This window comes from Opisthorchis viverrini (genome assembly GCF_000715545.1).
Source record: "Opisthorchis viverrini unplaced genomic scaffold opera_v5_110, whole genome shotgun sequence".
Lineage (NCBI taxonomy): Eukaryota > Metazoa > Platyhelminthes > Trematoda > Opisthorchiida > Opisthorchiidae > Opisthorchis > Opisthorchis viverrini.
Genome location: NW_008751760.1, coordinates 1,136,904 through 1,152,531, shown reverse-complemented (window position 1 = coordinate 1,152,531; position 15,628 = coordinate 1,136,904). Strand labels below are relative to the sequence as shown.

Below are 15,628 nucleotides of genomic sequence, written 5' to 3'. Positions count from 1 at the left end.
CGGAGATTGAGGAACCCATCGGCGCTTCCTTCAGTTTTTCGTAGTATCTTCCATTGAACTCAAAGTACGCGGGCAAGCAGAGATTGAACAGTTCGTGGATGTCTCCTTTTCCCAGAGGGTCCGTGACTATTCAATATTTCAGCCGGTGCTGTCTTTTCGGAATGGAGGTCCATAGATGTGAACATTGAACCCAGATGAAATAGGACCGTTGTTTCGTCCCCTTTTTCATTGTCACGTTTTTTAATTTGTCCAACAATTCTTGTGGGTTTTTAAATGGGGTTGCTACCCACTGATGAGATATTTGACGTTTCTCCACAGTTCTTTCGTAACGTTGTGGGTTGGAGTGCCCGAAGTGACAAATGACCCTAGTGGAATGGTTTCATTGTGTACCTTCGGTAATCCACAGATTCTCAGTCTGCTTGAAAACTGCTCAAGAACTGGCTCCACTACCTGAACCAAACTTAATACAGCATCTCATCACTACTACTTGACAAGTGATGGAATTATCCTTTTCGTAAAAGCGACAACATCCTACCGTGTTATCTTCCTGATCAATCATACCCCCTGGTTTTGATGTTCGTGACCACTTTGTCTCCGGTTACCCTAAAATGCTTACCTACTGATTACTTGGGAGTATTGCTTGTGCTACAAACTGACAGAAAATTAGCTTCTAACAGCAAAAATAAGAACAATGCTCTAACATAGTGAAGAGATAAGGAAAGTTGGTATTTGGTGGCCCTGATAAAAAAGAGCACGTGTGACAACAGTTAACAATAATAAACATATTCGTGTGATTACAAAATAAAAATTTATCGGTATCAGTGATGGTCTTTGTCGGATGAACCTCCTAGAGAGGTAGGTAAAGTCTGTCTTGCAACATAGTGGCAATGTCTTTGAAGCAATTTAGGCCTACAATATAGTTCATCCTCTTGTGAAATGTGTTTTAAGGTTGAGTTTCGAATGATAATTCTAAAACTGCAAGTTCAGATCACTATTTGGCGGCACGGTTAGATTGAGATAGTTCGTCTGCGAAGCTAAATTTAGCGACCGATGGAAATTTTGATACGGTACCTTGCTAACGAACGAGTCAACTAACCGGGGATCATGGAGAAAACGATGCTCATATAGCCGAGTAATCAGGCAGTTTTCTTCGAAACACAAATCGTAACATGCTTTTTTTATGGACTGGTGCACTGATATTCTGTTCCATGTATTAAATCCTCACCGTTCTCCCCTGTTCGATTGGAATGCCGTATGTCGGACCTAGGGCTGTACAATTCAACCATCTGTTTGGGGGCGGGATAATTACTCCCGCTGAAATCGTGATTGCGAAATCCATCTGGTTATATGTAACGTAAATTTTCTAATAATTTTTGTTTACTCGCAGGTTCTATTTATATATATGCAACGCAATTAGTCAGTTTCGGTTTATCACCTGTTCTTCTCGTTTAATAACCCATTTCTGATAAGTTACAACTCTCCATGAATTTGGTCAATAAAAGGTGGAGATTTGCGCGGAGGTTACTCCTTTAACACTCTCTAATAATTAGCCCTCGAAATACACCTTTATTATAAGAAAAGGTGATAAATAATGGTGAATGTAGTCATTTTTATCACAGTAATGCATGTATCACATAAATAATGCACACGCAATCACACGTGAACTTGAAACCGAAATAAAAAGAGTATTCTTCTCACTGTTTACACAGATGTGATTCAGAACAGAGTTGCTCTGTTTTCTCTGTCTGAATGAGCAAAATTTAATACTCGCAATTAGTCTTTCATTGTTTCTTTGGGGGTTTATATCTCTTGATTGTCAGCGCAGTCTCTCAAGGAGGTGGCTTGTTTGTGAACCCTTCGGCAGCGGCACGCATATTAGGTTTTCTTTCCGTCCGAATAGTAAGAACAACTATCAAAAACGTTCCACAGGCCAGCAAAAATGGGATAAGGAGCAAGACAACTTGGGTCACTTTACTGAGCACAATCACGGCAAAAATTCGAGAGATCACCTCGATATCGATTATGCCAGCCCAGTCAGAAAAACCTATTTCCCGTGTGCTCCTTGGATCACCATGAACGCAGATCAGACGTTCGTAATTTGTTCCGGTTGGCCTTGTTTTATGCATAACTTCAGTAATCACTAAGTTTTGCGCTTGGTCCAATCGGATTCGTCCCCTTGTTTTACGCATTATTTCCGTTGCCCCAATGGGTTTCAACTTAGTCATCAGATAACGTGATGGCGAGCCATACTCAGAGATAATACTTTCGGACACAGCCTCGTGGGTTAAATTGACCATTTCAGTATCATTGAAGGTCGATTGAAACCAACTTATTGGGCCACGTACAGGTCCACGGATTGGGCACTGGATGACGAGCTTCTCACCTTCGTTTACGCGCAGCTGCACCCGGGTGGGGTAACGGTAAGTTGTTTGTCTTTTGCTGTTAATTGTACAGTGTACAGAAAGAAAGTGAAATCAGTAAGCGGAAATCCAGTTTGTTTACCACGCGGCCAACGCAGTCATACTTAGGCAAAAAGTACCCGCGTGTAATTAATTGTGTCGCCTTTTTTAATTCATGTACACTGGTTGTGGAAATTCACCTATGGTTCATGATCACTGAAACCTGCAACTGAAGTTAGTTTATGCTTTCTTCCTGTTTTCAGAAAACAGGAACACTGTGCACTTAATGGGGCTTTAAATAGAGTTGAATTCATGAAATTCCGGTTAAGGGCTGAGTACCGTTATCAGACACTCCTGTCCGGCATATGAAGGACTATCTTCGGAATGTCTTCGAAAGCTTACTAATGCTACGAACAGATCAATTCATTTTGCTGTAGCATCGTTATTTTACTCCAGTTGATGTCATTATTTTTTAACCTAGTGATCTATGTTTCATTAGTTAAAGAGTCAAACTGGTAGCCTTGAAAACTAATAACTTCCTGTAAATTAGTTTGTTGTCAAAGTGAATGATAATTGGATATGATCAAATAGGACAGCCACTAGCAATGAACTCCACAGTAGGGGACATTTCCAGTCTGGAGTTCCTTATGGCTGTCCCACTCGAATATTCACCGCAAACTAGGGTGATACCTGACTCCACGTGGACAGTGGGTAAGATTGGCCAAACATCCAAACATCATACCGAAAATTATGTTCTACACGTGCTTCCTGAAGTTGAAATTTGTTTTCCAAAACTGATTTGTGAATAAGATCAAAATAAGACATAGGTTGCCTAGATGGGGAAGGTTTGCGTCAGAGCACACAGCTGCTACGAAACAAGCATAAAGTCAACTCAGGTAAGACGCCTCAATTGCGGAAGAAGTCTGACAGTATCATACTCTAGAAGCCGAAAAGTAAAAATATTATTACATAAGGGTATGTTGTGAATGTCTTTAGACAAGCTACATTATATCTCCCATGTCCAACCTTAGCCATAAGTCTCTAATCGTAGGGGTTGGTTACCACCATTTTACCTTATTGTAAAGCAGGACGTTTTGTCTCATCATGAACAAAATTTGGTTTGTACTTACTGATCCAGGTGACTTCATCTAGTTGCACCCAAGATTAGGACGCCTCCGTGCTCACTACTTGATTTGAGGTAGATATCATTGTCTTCGCGAAGGGGAGACTACGTCTAGAAAACCGAATAATGTTGATGTGTTGATTACACAAAGCACTTGTTTCACTCACAGACTTCCGATTACTCGACTCTATGTGTATGTATGTATGTTACAACGCACGGTATTTTGCACCTTCTAAACAATAAGTTTGCTGCTTATGTTTCCTCATCCTTACCCGATCCTAATTCCATCCCGGTCTTTTCCTCCAGATAATCAGCGATAAGAATAACAACACCGAAAACTTGAGGGTGGAACAAGATGCTCACTTTTGTGCGGTTTGAGGACAGGTATACACACATTTTCTTTGTTGTATCTCACTTGGGCGAAATTTTAACACTTGTGGACCGTAGAGCAACACAGCATCTTTAATCAGGTGTGATCTACAAGGAAGCCCCTTATCTGAATACGCACGCAAAGTGTCATCGATCTGTAACGCTAAAGAATGCGGCCGAATTGAATGAAATAGGTCCAGTACACGAACACGACAAATACCAACACGCATTTGGATCCCATCTCCACCAGGTTCCGTTGAGCGTGGGAGTTGATCTGCCGCTGTACATGGTACACAGTCTGTCCACGGTAGCCAATCAGTGAAGACCCGCATATTGTATTCCGGTAGGTTCTGTGGATCCAGCGATTGTGGTCTTCCGTCCCCATTTTTGAGCAGTAATTCAGTGGAGTGGTTCTCAGCTGATATTTCTGCTTCCAGCTGTTGCATTGCAAACTCGTCATATTTTGTTGGTAAAGTTACTTGGCGGAACGGTTCGTCCAGAGCATTTACCACAGTGACGGCCCATTCCTTCAATCGTTTTCCATTCCAGTAGCAATAGTATACACCTGTGTCTTCTGTACGCGTCTGCCTGATGTAGACTGTATCGGCTGTCAGCTGAATGCGAGAATTAGTGCGCTCCAACCCCGAAGGTCTCAGAACTTTTGCTTGTTCGCCTTCTCTGGCTAACATCATATAGAGATTTAGATTTGGCGATAATGGTGGCGGGGTGAATTCCGCTGAGGAGTTTTCTACTGTGGAAGGCGTCACACGTTCAGAAAAATCCGATCGTAACATTGCATCCACTTCATCTGGATAATACTGCGCTCCAGGCCACAGCCGTTCATGCAGTCTAATTTTCGGCGACACGCAGGGAGGAAAAGATCCACGTTAGCAACATTTATATCATAGCTAATTATTTTGCCAGCGATTCATCTAATAGAATATTCTACAGACAAGGTACCTGCAAATTGCCAACCAAATAACTTACCAATCACTTACCTGTATTGAAGAGTTTTGAGGGTTTATATGTTTAAAAAGAAAACTGAAGTCGTCTTCGTCATTTGTACAACGGAAAGCTGACTTTTTCTGGCATACATGTTAGCAATTATTTCGTGGAACTTATGCAGGCTACTCCGGATGACCTTCCAGTATGAACCGTTGGGTTACTTCCCCGGTGGCACACACTTCAATCCACTGTGTAAGGGACTGTTGGTTCCCAAGTATATCACCGGTTTCTACTGCTTCAAAATGTAAACGTTCACATTTGACTCCAAGCTACAATGTTACTAACTGACGAGGAGACAAGAAAAGTATGTACGAAGCATAATGTGTGGGGAACGACATTCAGTTCGCAAGACTGTGTACTTTCTCAGCTTTCCATTGATTCGGACCACCTGTCCAATAAATGCATGGATAATGGTAGTTCGGTATAAAGATTAATGAAAGTTCGCCTTGCGTAACAACGAAAGGAAGGGGCTCTGATGAGGCCAGCCTCAATTAAATTCAAAAGGAAGCCTTTTTCATGACTGCATATGTCTTCTATATCATGGATAAACGAGGTTTCCGAAAACTAGTGATTGTCGTTTCTGTAATTTATCCGCACTTGTTACTCTTTGACATTATAGAAGATACCGTCCCCCATAAGTATACAACCCGGCACTATATCTCACACCTTTTGACATGAATCGTGATTGGGAGCTCTACTAATCAGTCTGATGATCAGACGATCAGCTAGGAAAACAATTCATTTGTTAATTATGCTTTAGAGTCGAAATACCATTATGTCGGGACTCTATAATCTGCAGTGAATGGCTACCCTAATGGGTCTCATCCTAGGTGTCAGCTGTCTCTCTGTCCAACAGAGCCACACTGCTTTCTCCTCCCGAGAGGATGAACATCTAAACCAAGATGGCCTTCAAAGGTTCTGAGTACAATATCCAACCGTTTCGACTGTCGATTTGGAACAATACATTATCTCAATTATATTGCCAGGAAATAGGATTTTCTGCCCACTTTTATTTGCTTTGTGCGGAGATTTTGACTGGCAGGAGGAACTACTCATTTTCGCCCGGGAGCTCAGCTTAAACAAAACGAACTCCTCAACTCCGACGAACTCGCTATTTGGTTGAGTTCGCCCGCTAGCACTCTTCTATTCATTATTGAAACGATTTTTGCTGTAAACAAGAAAAAATAATGGTAAGCATTGATATCTCTCCAATTAGGTCGCCAATGGTTTAAATGTAGACAACTCGTTAAATAAACAGCCAGGACTAGTTAGTAAATGGTTGACTGCTAAAGAACCGAGCGCATGGTTTCATATCACCATCACCATCATCATCATCATCATCGACAGCATGACATCAGTGTTCAACACCAATGCCTCACTGCCGTAATAGTTTCATATAGTTGTCTGAAGACCCACTAACATATAGGGTCGTGTCAAGTGATTATAGCGGACTCGAAATTCATATGACTATAGTGTTTTTGACCGAATAGTACTGGATCCCTCCAGCTCCAGTGCAACCGCTTCACGTATGCTCAAGCAACGCCGGTAGGTCGATAGTGTAAGTGTATGCTGTAGAAAAGCAACTCTTTCGAATGGATCACGCAACCGTCATCAACCGACCTTTGAACTGTTGTCGGGTTTGGTGGTAATCCAATGAGTAGCCTGCTCACGTGTCATTTTAGAAAGTCGTGTTTCGCACCAACATGTTCCACTAAACAGCATCAAAAGAGCAAATACAAAATCTCATTTCTGGTACTCTTTCCTTGAGGGTTATTTAGATAAAGATGTGGTTGTATACCAAGAGCTCAAGCATTGTTCCAGGAATTGAGTTATACGGCGGCTGACTGTGCTTGCCAGATGCTTACCCCTATAGGGAACGATCAAGTAAACGGGCCTCTTTTTAAGGTCAAGGCGGGTAGCCGGGTGGAAAATTGAGGCATGAGCTGTGTTCTCTGACTGACGGTAATTAGAATCTGGGCTCACTTAACAACAAATTGAATTGTTAATCAGCCGCCCAATCGGGGTGAAGTTTAGTCAGAAGTATAGGGAAAACTGTAGATTTCGGTACAAAACAGTACGCTGTTTATGTTACTTAGATTTATTAGGAGGCTACTCATCCCAGAGATCAAACTCGCCGTCTCCAAAACAACCTGATCTGCCAACGTTTTCTTTCAAAGCGAAAAGTGAGACCTATTCTTGATTATAAATTTCCCTTCACATTACTGTTGGCTCTGAGCACGTTCACTGTCCGTCTTGTCGTAATGGCAAAAGCTTGCAGGAGTTGTTTGTCGCTTTCTTCGTTAAATTTTCTAATATAAGACATTAAAAAACATATTTAAATTTGGACATATTTTGATTTAATCATCCGTTGAAAATACACGAAATTTGACCTACACACAGGCCAACAGGCCCTTGCTTCTCATCATGATTTCGAAAGACAGCATCCAGGAAGCTACAAAGCTGACGAATTTAATCGGCAAATTTTATCTTCCCTGTAGTCAGTTTACTCCTAAGGATCAATATCAATATCTCCACTATTGGAGAGTTATCGGCCTCCTTCATCTGGAATTATACCTCCATTTAATTGGACTCTATACCAAAAGTTGACCTCTGAATCTCTTCCACTTGCAATACTTTATCAATGTTTGTAAAGTCTTTTGGACCTGGACAGACTGAAAATCTTTAATTATTCGCGTGCAATTTCATCCGCGTCGTTTCCCAGTACAACGATCTGTGAGATGAACCAGTGTATGGTCTGATTGGTCTAACATCCGAAAATTTAAGCATCAGTTTCGGCCTTGATTAAAATTACTTGGAAGAACGTCAGTTTTTGGGCTTTTTTGATGGAAACATGAGGACTTTATTTGCCTGCGTTTGTTAAATATATAAATGCACTAAATTGTTCTATCTAGTTCACCATGCTAAAGCATACCCACAAAAGTAGTATTCATATGGAGACTTAGTGTAAAGCCAACGGCAACTCAATCGACTTGGTGAGAGCTTTTGCGCTAATTCATGGCGCAGTTTTTCGCGCTAATTTTTTCATAACAACACCCAAATCAATGGAATAGCGAGTTACTTGCAAGCGCATCTGTCTAGACCAATGTATTCGCTGCATATTTCTTACTGATTCGGGCAATGGGTTAAATATGAGGGCGATATAGCCCAATGGTTAGAGCGCGAATTTTCTCACCGAAAGGTCTGTGGTTCAAGCCTGACCTCTACCTCTTAACTCTTCCTATGTAGGCTTATGCAACCTGGCAGTGCTTCCTTCGGGTGGCATGGCAGCTAGACACAAAAAGGGTGTTACAGATGTACTATTTCGATGGGCTAAATTCCCTTATGCGATTCTAACGACACCAGCCTACGAGCAACAGTTCGGTTGATCAAGTAAAATGGATTTCCGTTCACAGAACGCTTTATCAGTTACTACCGCATCACACGATCACCCCTGCATCTGTGGACACCGTTTATGCTTGGTGCACGTCATTGTGCGCAATCCAGTAAAAAAAATGGCGCAGCCTCAGTACCTTCGTGCAATCAAACTTCTACGCAATGATTTTCGTCCTTTCGGTTCCCTGATCACCGTGCTTGTCCGTAGATTCGGTTCGTTCATTTCGAGTTATTCGATTAGTTTGCTCGCAATCGGGTGCGTATTTCTACGCGTCGGTTTGTTGAGCTTGTGACCAACCGTCATCTTTCCAAGACTTGACTTGGTTGCCTGGTATTTCTACATGCAAAACTTTTACTTTTTCTAGATTGATTCTTCGTGTGTGGAAACTAGACAAAGTACAGAGTGTTCTTTAATGCCTTCATGTGAATAGGTTTCATTCGAATTGTGCAGTTGATTAGTTGTACCAGGTTGCGTCTCGCACCACCGTCAGTCTTGTCCAGTTTAATGCGTTAATGCTGCTCGTAGACCATTTTCTTATAAGCGTCTGTGCGCCGATCGCTACACAATTCAGTCAGAGTCTTGTACCTTCTTTGTTTGATCAACGCGTTTTAGAAAAGTGACGTACAGGTGTGCCTCTTACATCCTCTGTAGCTGCTGCTGATTCTGCATTTCCATTCAGTGGAAACATCTGAGTGTCAAGTTCGCTTATAGTCGTTTTAATTCCTGGTTGGACTGGGGGTTAAATTATCTGTCATTGCCTTCATGAGTTGTGCGCCATCATTATTGACATCCATTTTTTACAAAGAGACAATACTGCTAACCTGGGAAATTACAAGAACCCGCCTCAACTTTTGGGCAACTACTGTTATTTGGCATGTTTCCCTAAGGTGGGATAATGCACACAAAACAATTACAGGATCAGAATATGCTGCCACCAAGCAACTTCTGTCAAAAAAATCTAATTAGTTTACTGTCGAAATCATTGTCACAGCTATTGACCACTGGCTTACTCATCAGCTGACTTACAAACCAGGTTGAACTAAACCTGACTTTTTCACCTCTCGTTATATGAGGCACCGCTGGCATTGGTTAGGAAGACCAGTTATCTAAAATATCCACTGTATACATCTTTGTACACTATTCATCGGCAGTTTAAACCAAACAAAAGCTACCCAGATTTTCACGACGTCCTTTAACAATCCTACTCTTCTTGTGGCAAGACGTTACTGGTCGGCATACTGCTACAGTGAGCACATTAAGCCCATTTTTACCGGTTGCCTCATCACATTTGCTGTTGCTTGAAATATTCGTTGTCAAAGACAGGCAAATACATTCCATCACTTTTGGCTGCTTCAACTCAGATCACTTCAGCAGGGTGGTGTTAATCACTCTGTGGAAGCAAGGTTCTACACTTGAACTTTGTCTGGCATGCGGTAAACTTTCTCTTGTCTGTGTAACTTTGCACTGAGGGCTACCATCAAAATATGCGTTGTAAATAAAATGCTTTACAAAATTGGCCACTGACTGCAGTCCTCATCCAGGATCGGAGGCGGAATGATTAATCATTATTGAAAATAAAAAAGGCAGAGCACGCTGGAGACCTCTGGAGAAAATCATCTGCTCTTTGGCCCAACATTCTGGAGACCACTGGCTTAACCAGGCAATGTACTTTCAAAAAACTCGCTGGATTATTCAGTGGACTCATTTTAAATGCAAAGCTATTGCCCAACGTGGAATGTTACGAGGATATTCTAGGAACTGTGGATGTGAAAATCCGTTCACTAGAAGCCGCTGTTGGACAAACAGTACCACGCATAACTCTGAGGAGATACTTCAGACCAAAAGTGACAGTCTTACCCGCTAGAACTAATCGTAATCCAATATCAGCTATATGATGCTGCAAGAGTTATAACGTATATGTTCTAAGTATACTGCTTGCGGATTAACGACAACTGGAAACCCAGTAAATTTTCAGGGTGGAAGTCGGCTTTGTACTTCCATCAAATTTTGGTTTCGTGATATTGTCTCGAGAAGCACTGTAGGGCATACTCATCCTTCTTGGAAATCATCAACACTGTGCGGCTCACAAAACTCTAGGTCTCAAACTTGCGCGTCTTCTCCCATTGCTTGAACAAGTAACCGTCCATCCACGAACGGCTAAACAGTTGTGTGACTACTTCAAGATGTAGTGTCACTGATCCCTCAATCATGGAACCCACATCAAGTGTTGAAACGGTAACCAGCTCTCCGATTGATTGGAATGAGGAGGAAGCCCCTTCCGTCTTTTAAAATTATTCTTTCTCTGAGCTAGTTGTTGGCTAATGATAGCGTGGAGGGATTTGACTGTTTTCAGCAGAGATCATCTCTTTTCAGCGAACTTAGATATTCTGGAAAGCATTAAGATGAATTATTGAGAGTTCATTCAGGCCCCCTTTAATAACTTAAGAAATAACGAACCACCTAATAAAACTTGGTTTTCTTCTAACAGTTATTGGAATTTGGTGTCATTCTTGTGCGCTTCACAAAAGATTATTTTTATTTTGATAAACTGTATGACAACTCACTAAAGAAACCTGAGTAGACAAAAAACTGTAAAACTAATAAGATGCCGGCTTTATTGCTGATTGCATTAAATTGCTATGCTCAAAGGGATGTTCCAAGACTAAATCCCATTTCTATCGAATATGATATATTCTGAGAGGGGTCAAAGAGTTCGTTTTCCACTGACGTTCATTAACGGCCAGCTCACTTAAAAGTCTCACAGCATGTGACCTAGCAGGATATTGACAACAAAGAACCACTGCAAATTTTCGTATACTGAATCTTATAAGCTGGCTGGTTTGTTCCGACTGACTTCAAATGAAAGACCTTGAATTGGTGCCTTGAATTTTATTTGTAAAAGTGCACCTTAGAGGTCTCCACAATGTTGGTTCGTATCCGCACTTTTTGAGATAGTCTGGAACTTTCCCCGAACTAAATAGCATTTGGGCCATTTTGTCCTGGAAATGTCTTTTTCAATGAATTAGTCCACTGATATTGTAAATCTCTGGCTAATATTTATAACCTTCAAATGCTCATTGGCTCATTGGACGTGGAAGACTGGGATGAGAACAGAGAGCTAGAGAATGCATTCACAACATTTCTTGGTGTTTAACGCTTTAGCATGAATTTTGTCTTGATTCATAATTCGCTCAACCTCCGGAGGCTTTCCAATAAACATAAAGTGCGTTATTTTAAAAATTAAAAGGCCAAACTTCCGGTGCTATGACAAATCAGATAATGTTATACAATGGTAGAAGCCACGAGTGGGTCTCTATAGTGGTTCGGTTAATTGGAAAAATGAACAAATCTCTGGTTTTCACAAAAAAAGTGACAGAATAAAAGTAAGATAAGTACCTTATAATGCAGTATCCCATTGAATAAACATAGTTGAAGCGCTGATTCACTTGAGTTTGATGCTCTTGTGGCATGGGGAAACGTAGTAACTGTAAATATCTGTACACCTCTATTTCACACTGCAGTCTCAAAAAGTAGTCAAACGATAACTTTTTACAAGGATCGGCAGCATCTGAGGACATTTGCAATTACAGATTACCAATATACCCCATTGATTTTCGTCTTTCCGTGTCCAAACATCCTTTTAATTGTTTATATGGAAACTTTGTTCAGCTCAGCTGAAAACTATCCAAGAGGAAAAATCAGAAGGGATTGTACATACAGATATGCAGAACCAACCACCAAATAAGTTACCCCGTGGTGCCATCAAATAAGGAATAAACCTTATTTGCTGGTCGTGTGTCAGATTGAAAATCAAATGGATGTAGACATTCAAAGAGATGATTTTTGATCCAGAACTTTTAGAGACAAATATATATTATATTTTCGAATTCTCACAGGCACCTCCATGTACGTGATATACTACATGATACAAAGAATTGCCAACAAAATATCAAGCCGAATGGGATCGGAATCCAAGCGCGTTCGTTGGTGGTAACTGTCGGTGTATCTACTAGTAACCACTTGGACGAATTCTGAGTCCTCATTATGTCCCTCTGATTTCGAGAAGGGAAGTATTCCCTTAGATAGAAACACCAATTAGGTTTTAATTTTAAAACAAGTTGGTAGGCAACTGACTTGTACTACACATCATGAGTTTAGTGCCAAGTAACCACCACCCATACTTGGTTCACTGTTGCCGTGGTAGCTTGCCGATTCCACAATTTATTATTCAATCACACCCAAACCTGAACTCGTAGCTAACTGGATACCAAGCTCGAAATGACTAAGTGCTTGAGTTACCGGAATGTAGTTTGTAGTTTGGACCTGATCCAAGCCTCCTGATTTTCTCCGTGGTTTCTTCCGCACCCTGGCCGTAAAACATTTCTTGTGTTCCTCTGAAGTTCAAACGCCACTAAGTAACAAAAGACGCCAAGTCTGAATTTTCTAATTTGAAACTATCGAATGCTCTTAATTTGGTTGTTTTGCGTAGCATTGGGATAATTTTTAAACCGGCATTGATGTGAGGCTGCAAAATTACTGCAAAAAACACGACGTCTTTCTAGCAAAGACGCAGCACAATTTTCAACGCCTCTTACAGTTTGCCTAGGTAACAAATTATTGGGATCCTTAAAATGATGGCTTTGAGTCCGTCCTTCAATTAAAATCTTTGATGTTGTCTTTTTAAATTATGATTAAACGCTGCACTTGACCTTGAACCCAATGAGTGACTTTGGAAGCTCCGTGGCTGTGATCCTACAAACCAGATTATGTTAGCTTGTATAGTCAGTTCCAATTCTAGGTTATTGTTTGGATACACTTGGAAGCAAAGTTGAATGGAACTGTTACCTTTAAATGTTCCATCAATCAATGTTCTTCATCATCCCTATAGTGCCATATTTGATAGGTCAGTGTTTTCCGTTATTTTGATCCAGAATGTTTTACGTCAGTTAGAATAATTTCCTAAATGATGAAATATCTATACCTGGCTTCAAACGAGCATGAAAATTTCACAGATATTATCCGAAAACGCTGCAATTAGTTGCTGCTCGAAACCAATGCAACAGTTGTGGTTAGTTACTTGTCAACGAATTAACCGTTGACCACGGCAGGCCCTGAGGGAACCCACCGAAACAGCTGCATTAATAATAATTATAAAAGATAATAGGAGCAAAAAATAAAGTTAACACATATAAGGGCATTTTCCCTAATTAACAATGACTTGGAGAGATGTACTACCTAAACCCAATTTTTCTTCATACTACTAGTCATTAACGTTGTTAAAATATATATGACGGGAAAAGCCGTGAAGTATTAAGGGGTATGCCATGGTCTGTTTATATTCTGCTTAGTTCCCCTTAGTATGCCCCTCCGATTGAAAGTGCAATAGACGGGTGGAGCAATCACGCATTTCGTCAGTAGTTTGTTACGCATCAGGGATGGATAAGTTTCAGACACTCCTTTTGAAAGAACCATTTCCTAAATATGCATAGCAGCTAACGGTTTTATCCAACAAGTTCCTACTGACGAAAATTATGCTGGGGGTCTTTGGGAGGGTTAATTTCAGATGGCTTCCTAATTAAAATGATGGCTTTGAGTCCGTCCTTCAATTAAAATCTTTGATGTTGTCTTTTTAAATTATGATTAAACGCTGCACTTGACCTTGAACCCAATGAGTGACTTTGGAAGCTCCGTGGCTGTGATCCTACAAACCAGATTATGTTAGCTTGTATAGTCAGTTCCAATTCTAGGTTATTGTTTGGATACACTTGGAAGCAAAGTTGAATGGAACTGTTACCTTTAAATGTTCCATCAATCAATGTTCCTCATCAGCCCTATAGTACCATATTTGATAGGTCAGTGTTTTCCGTTATATTGATCCAGAATTTTTTACGTCAATTAGAATAATTTCCTGAATGATGAAATGTCTATAACTGGCTTCGAACAAGCATGAAAATTTCACAGATATTATCCGAAAACGCTGCAATTAGTTGCTGCTCGAAACCAATGCAACAGTTGTGGTTAGTTACTTGTCAACGAATTAACCGTTGACCACGGCAGGCCCTGAGGGAACCCACCGAAACAGCTGCATTAATAATAATTATAAAAGATAATAGGAGCAAAAAATAAAGTTAACACATATAAGGGCATTTTCCCTAATTAACAATGACTTGGAGAGATGTACTACCTAAACCCAATTTTTCTTCATACTACTAGTCATTAACGTTGTTAAAATATATATGACGGGAAAAGCCGTGAAGTATTAAGGGGTATGCCATGGTCTGTTTATATTCTGCTTAGTTCCCCTTAGTATGCCCCTCCGATTGAAAGTGCAATAGACGGGTGGAGCAATCACGCATTTCGTCAGTAGTCTGTTACGCATCAGGGATGGATAAGTTTCAGACACTCCTTTTGAAAGAACCATTTCCTAAATATGCATAGCAGCTAACGGTTTTATCCAACAAGTTCCTACTGACGAAAATTATGCTGCGGGTCTTTGGGAGGGTTAATTTCAGATTGCTTATCAATGACTACTATAAATATGGTGTTTAACTAGCAACAGGTCCATGACTAATAAAACTATGAGAAATAATTAAACCTAGTCAGGGCACAATTCAACAAATAGAACCAAAATCTTGCCAAGGTCAAAAGGAATGCATGTGTTATTTCTCCCACACCAAAATAGGTCTGGGTAACTCAGCGGTTAACGTGCAAACTTACTGACAGGAAGGTGCGCGATTTAAACCGGATATCTTTATCCCGATTGCTTGTGTAATCTGTGGACTTGTGCAACCTGAAACTATCTTGCTCTTCTTGCTTCCTTCGGGTAGCGCGGCAGCTAGACGTCAAAAGGGTGGTACAGCTGAACCATATGTTATTCTTTCACCACCGGATTCCTGAGGGCTATTGAAAATCTGGCACAAGCCCTCAACTCAAGACTTCCACTGGTGCAAACTTTACAGATGTTGGAAATTTATTTAAGTTGTATGGTGAATAACGAACAAAATAATCTGGAGGCTTGTCCTTGTGTGTCTCTATAACACCAATTATTAGCTTCAAGTGACACTAAGGATTTTGATTAAAACTCATCTTTGTTATGACTTTCTATCTTGTGAATTAGAGTAAAATATGATATAGGCAACAGAATCGAAATCCAGATTCAACATTTTACCTAAAATACCGCAAAAACTTCCGTCTAGCCTTTCTTTGTAGATGATTCTAAACTAAATATAACGAACGAACCTTAGAGCTCGAAAATCGGATGTCGGTTTCATATGGTACTTTATGAAAAAGCTAAACGTCCAAGAAAATCACAAATATTAGCAGCATCCTGCAGCATTC

At 40.6% G+C, this 15,628-nt stretch overlaps 1 protein-coding gene across 1 annotated transcript in view; it reads right to left on the bottom strand.

The window, feature by feature from the left end:
* Nucleotides 1-1,593: 1,593 nt before the first annotated feature.
* The window catches only part of T265_13795 (hypothetical protein), a gene marked incomplete at both ends in the record, with an annotated part of 15,374 nt that continues 1,339 nt past the window's right edge, over nt 1,594-15,628 (bottom strand). The window contains 2 exons of the mRNA XM_009170543.1: nt 1,594-2,439; nt 3,886-4,740. Coding sequence (XP_009168807.1) covers nt 1,830-2,439; nt 3,886-4,740 — 1,465 coding nt within the window. The remainder of the gene's footprint in view (nt 2,440-3,885; nt 4,741-15,628) is intronic.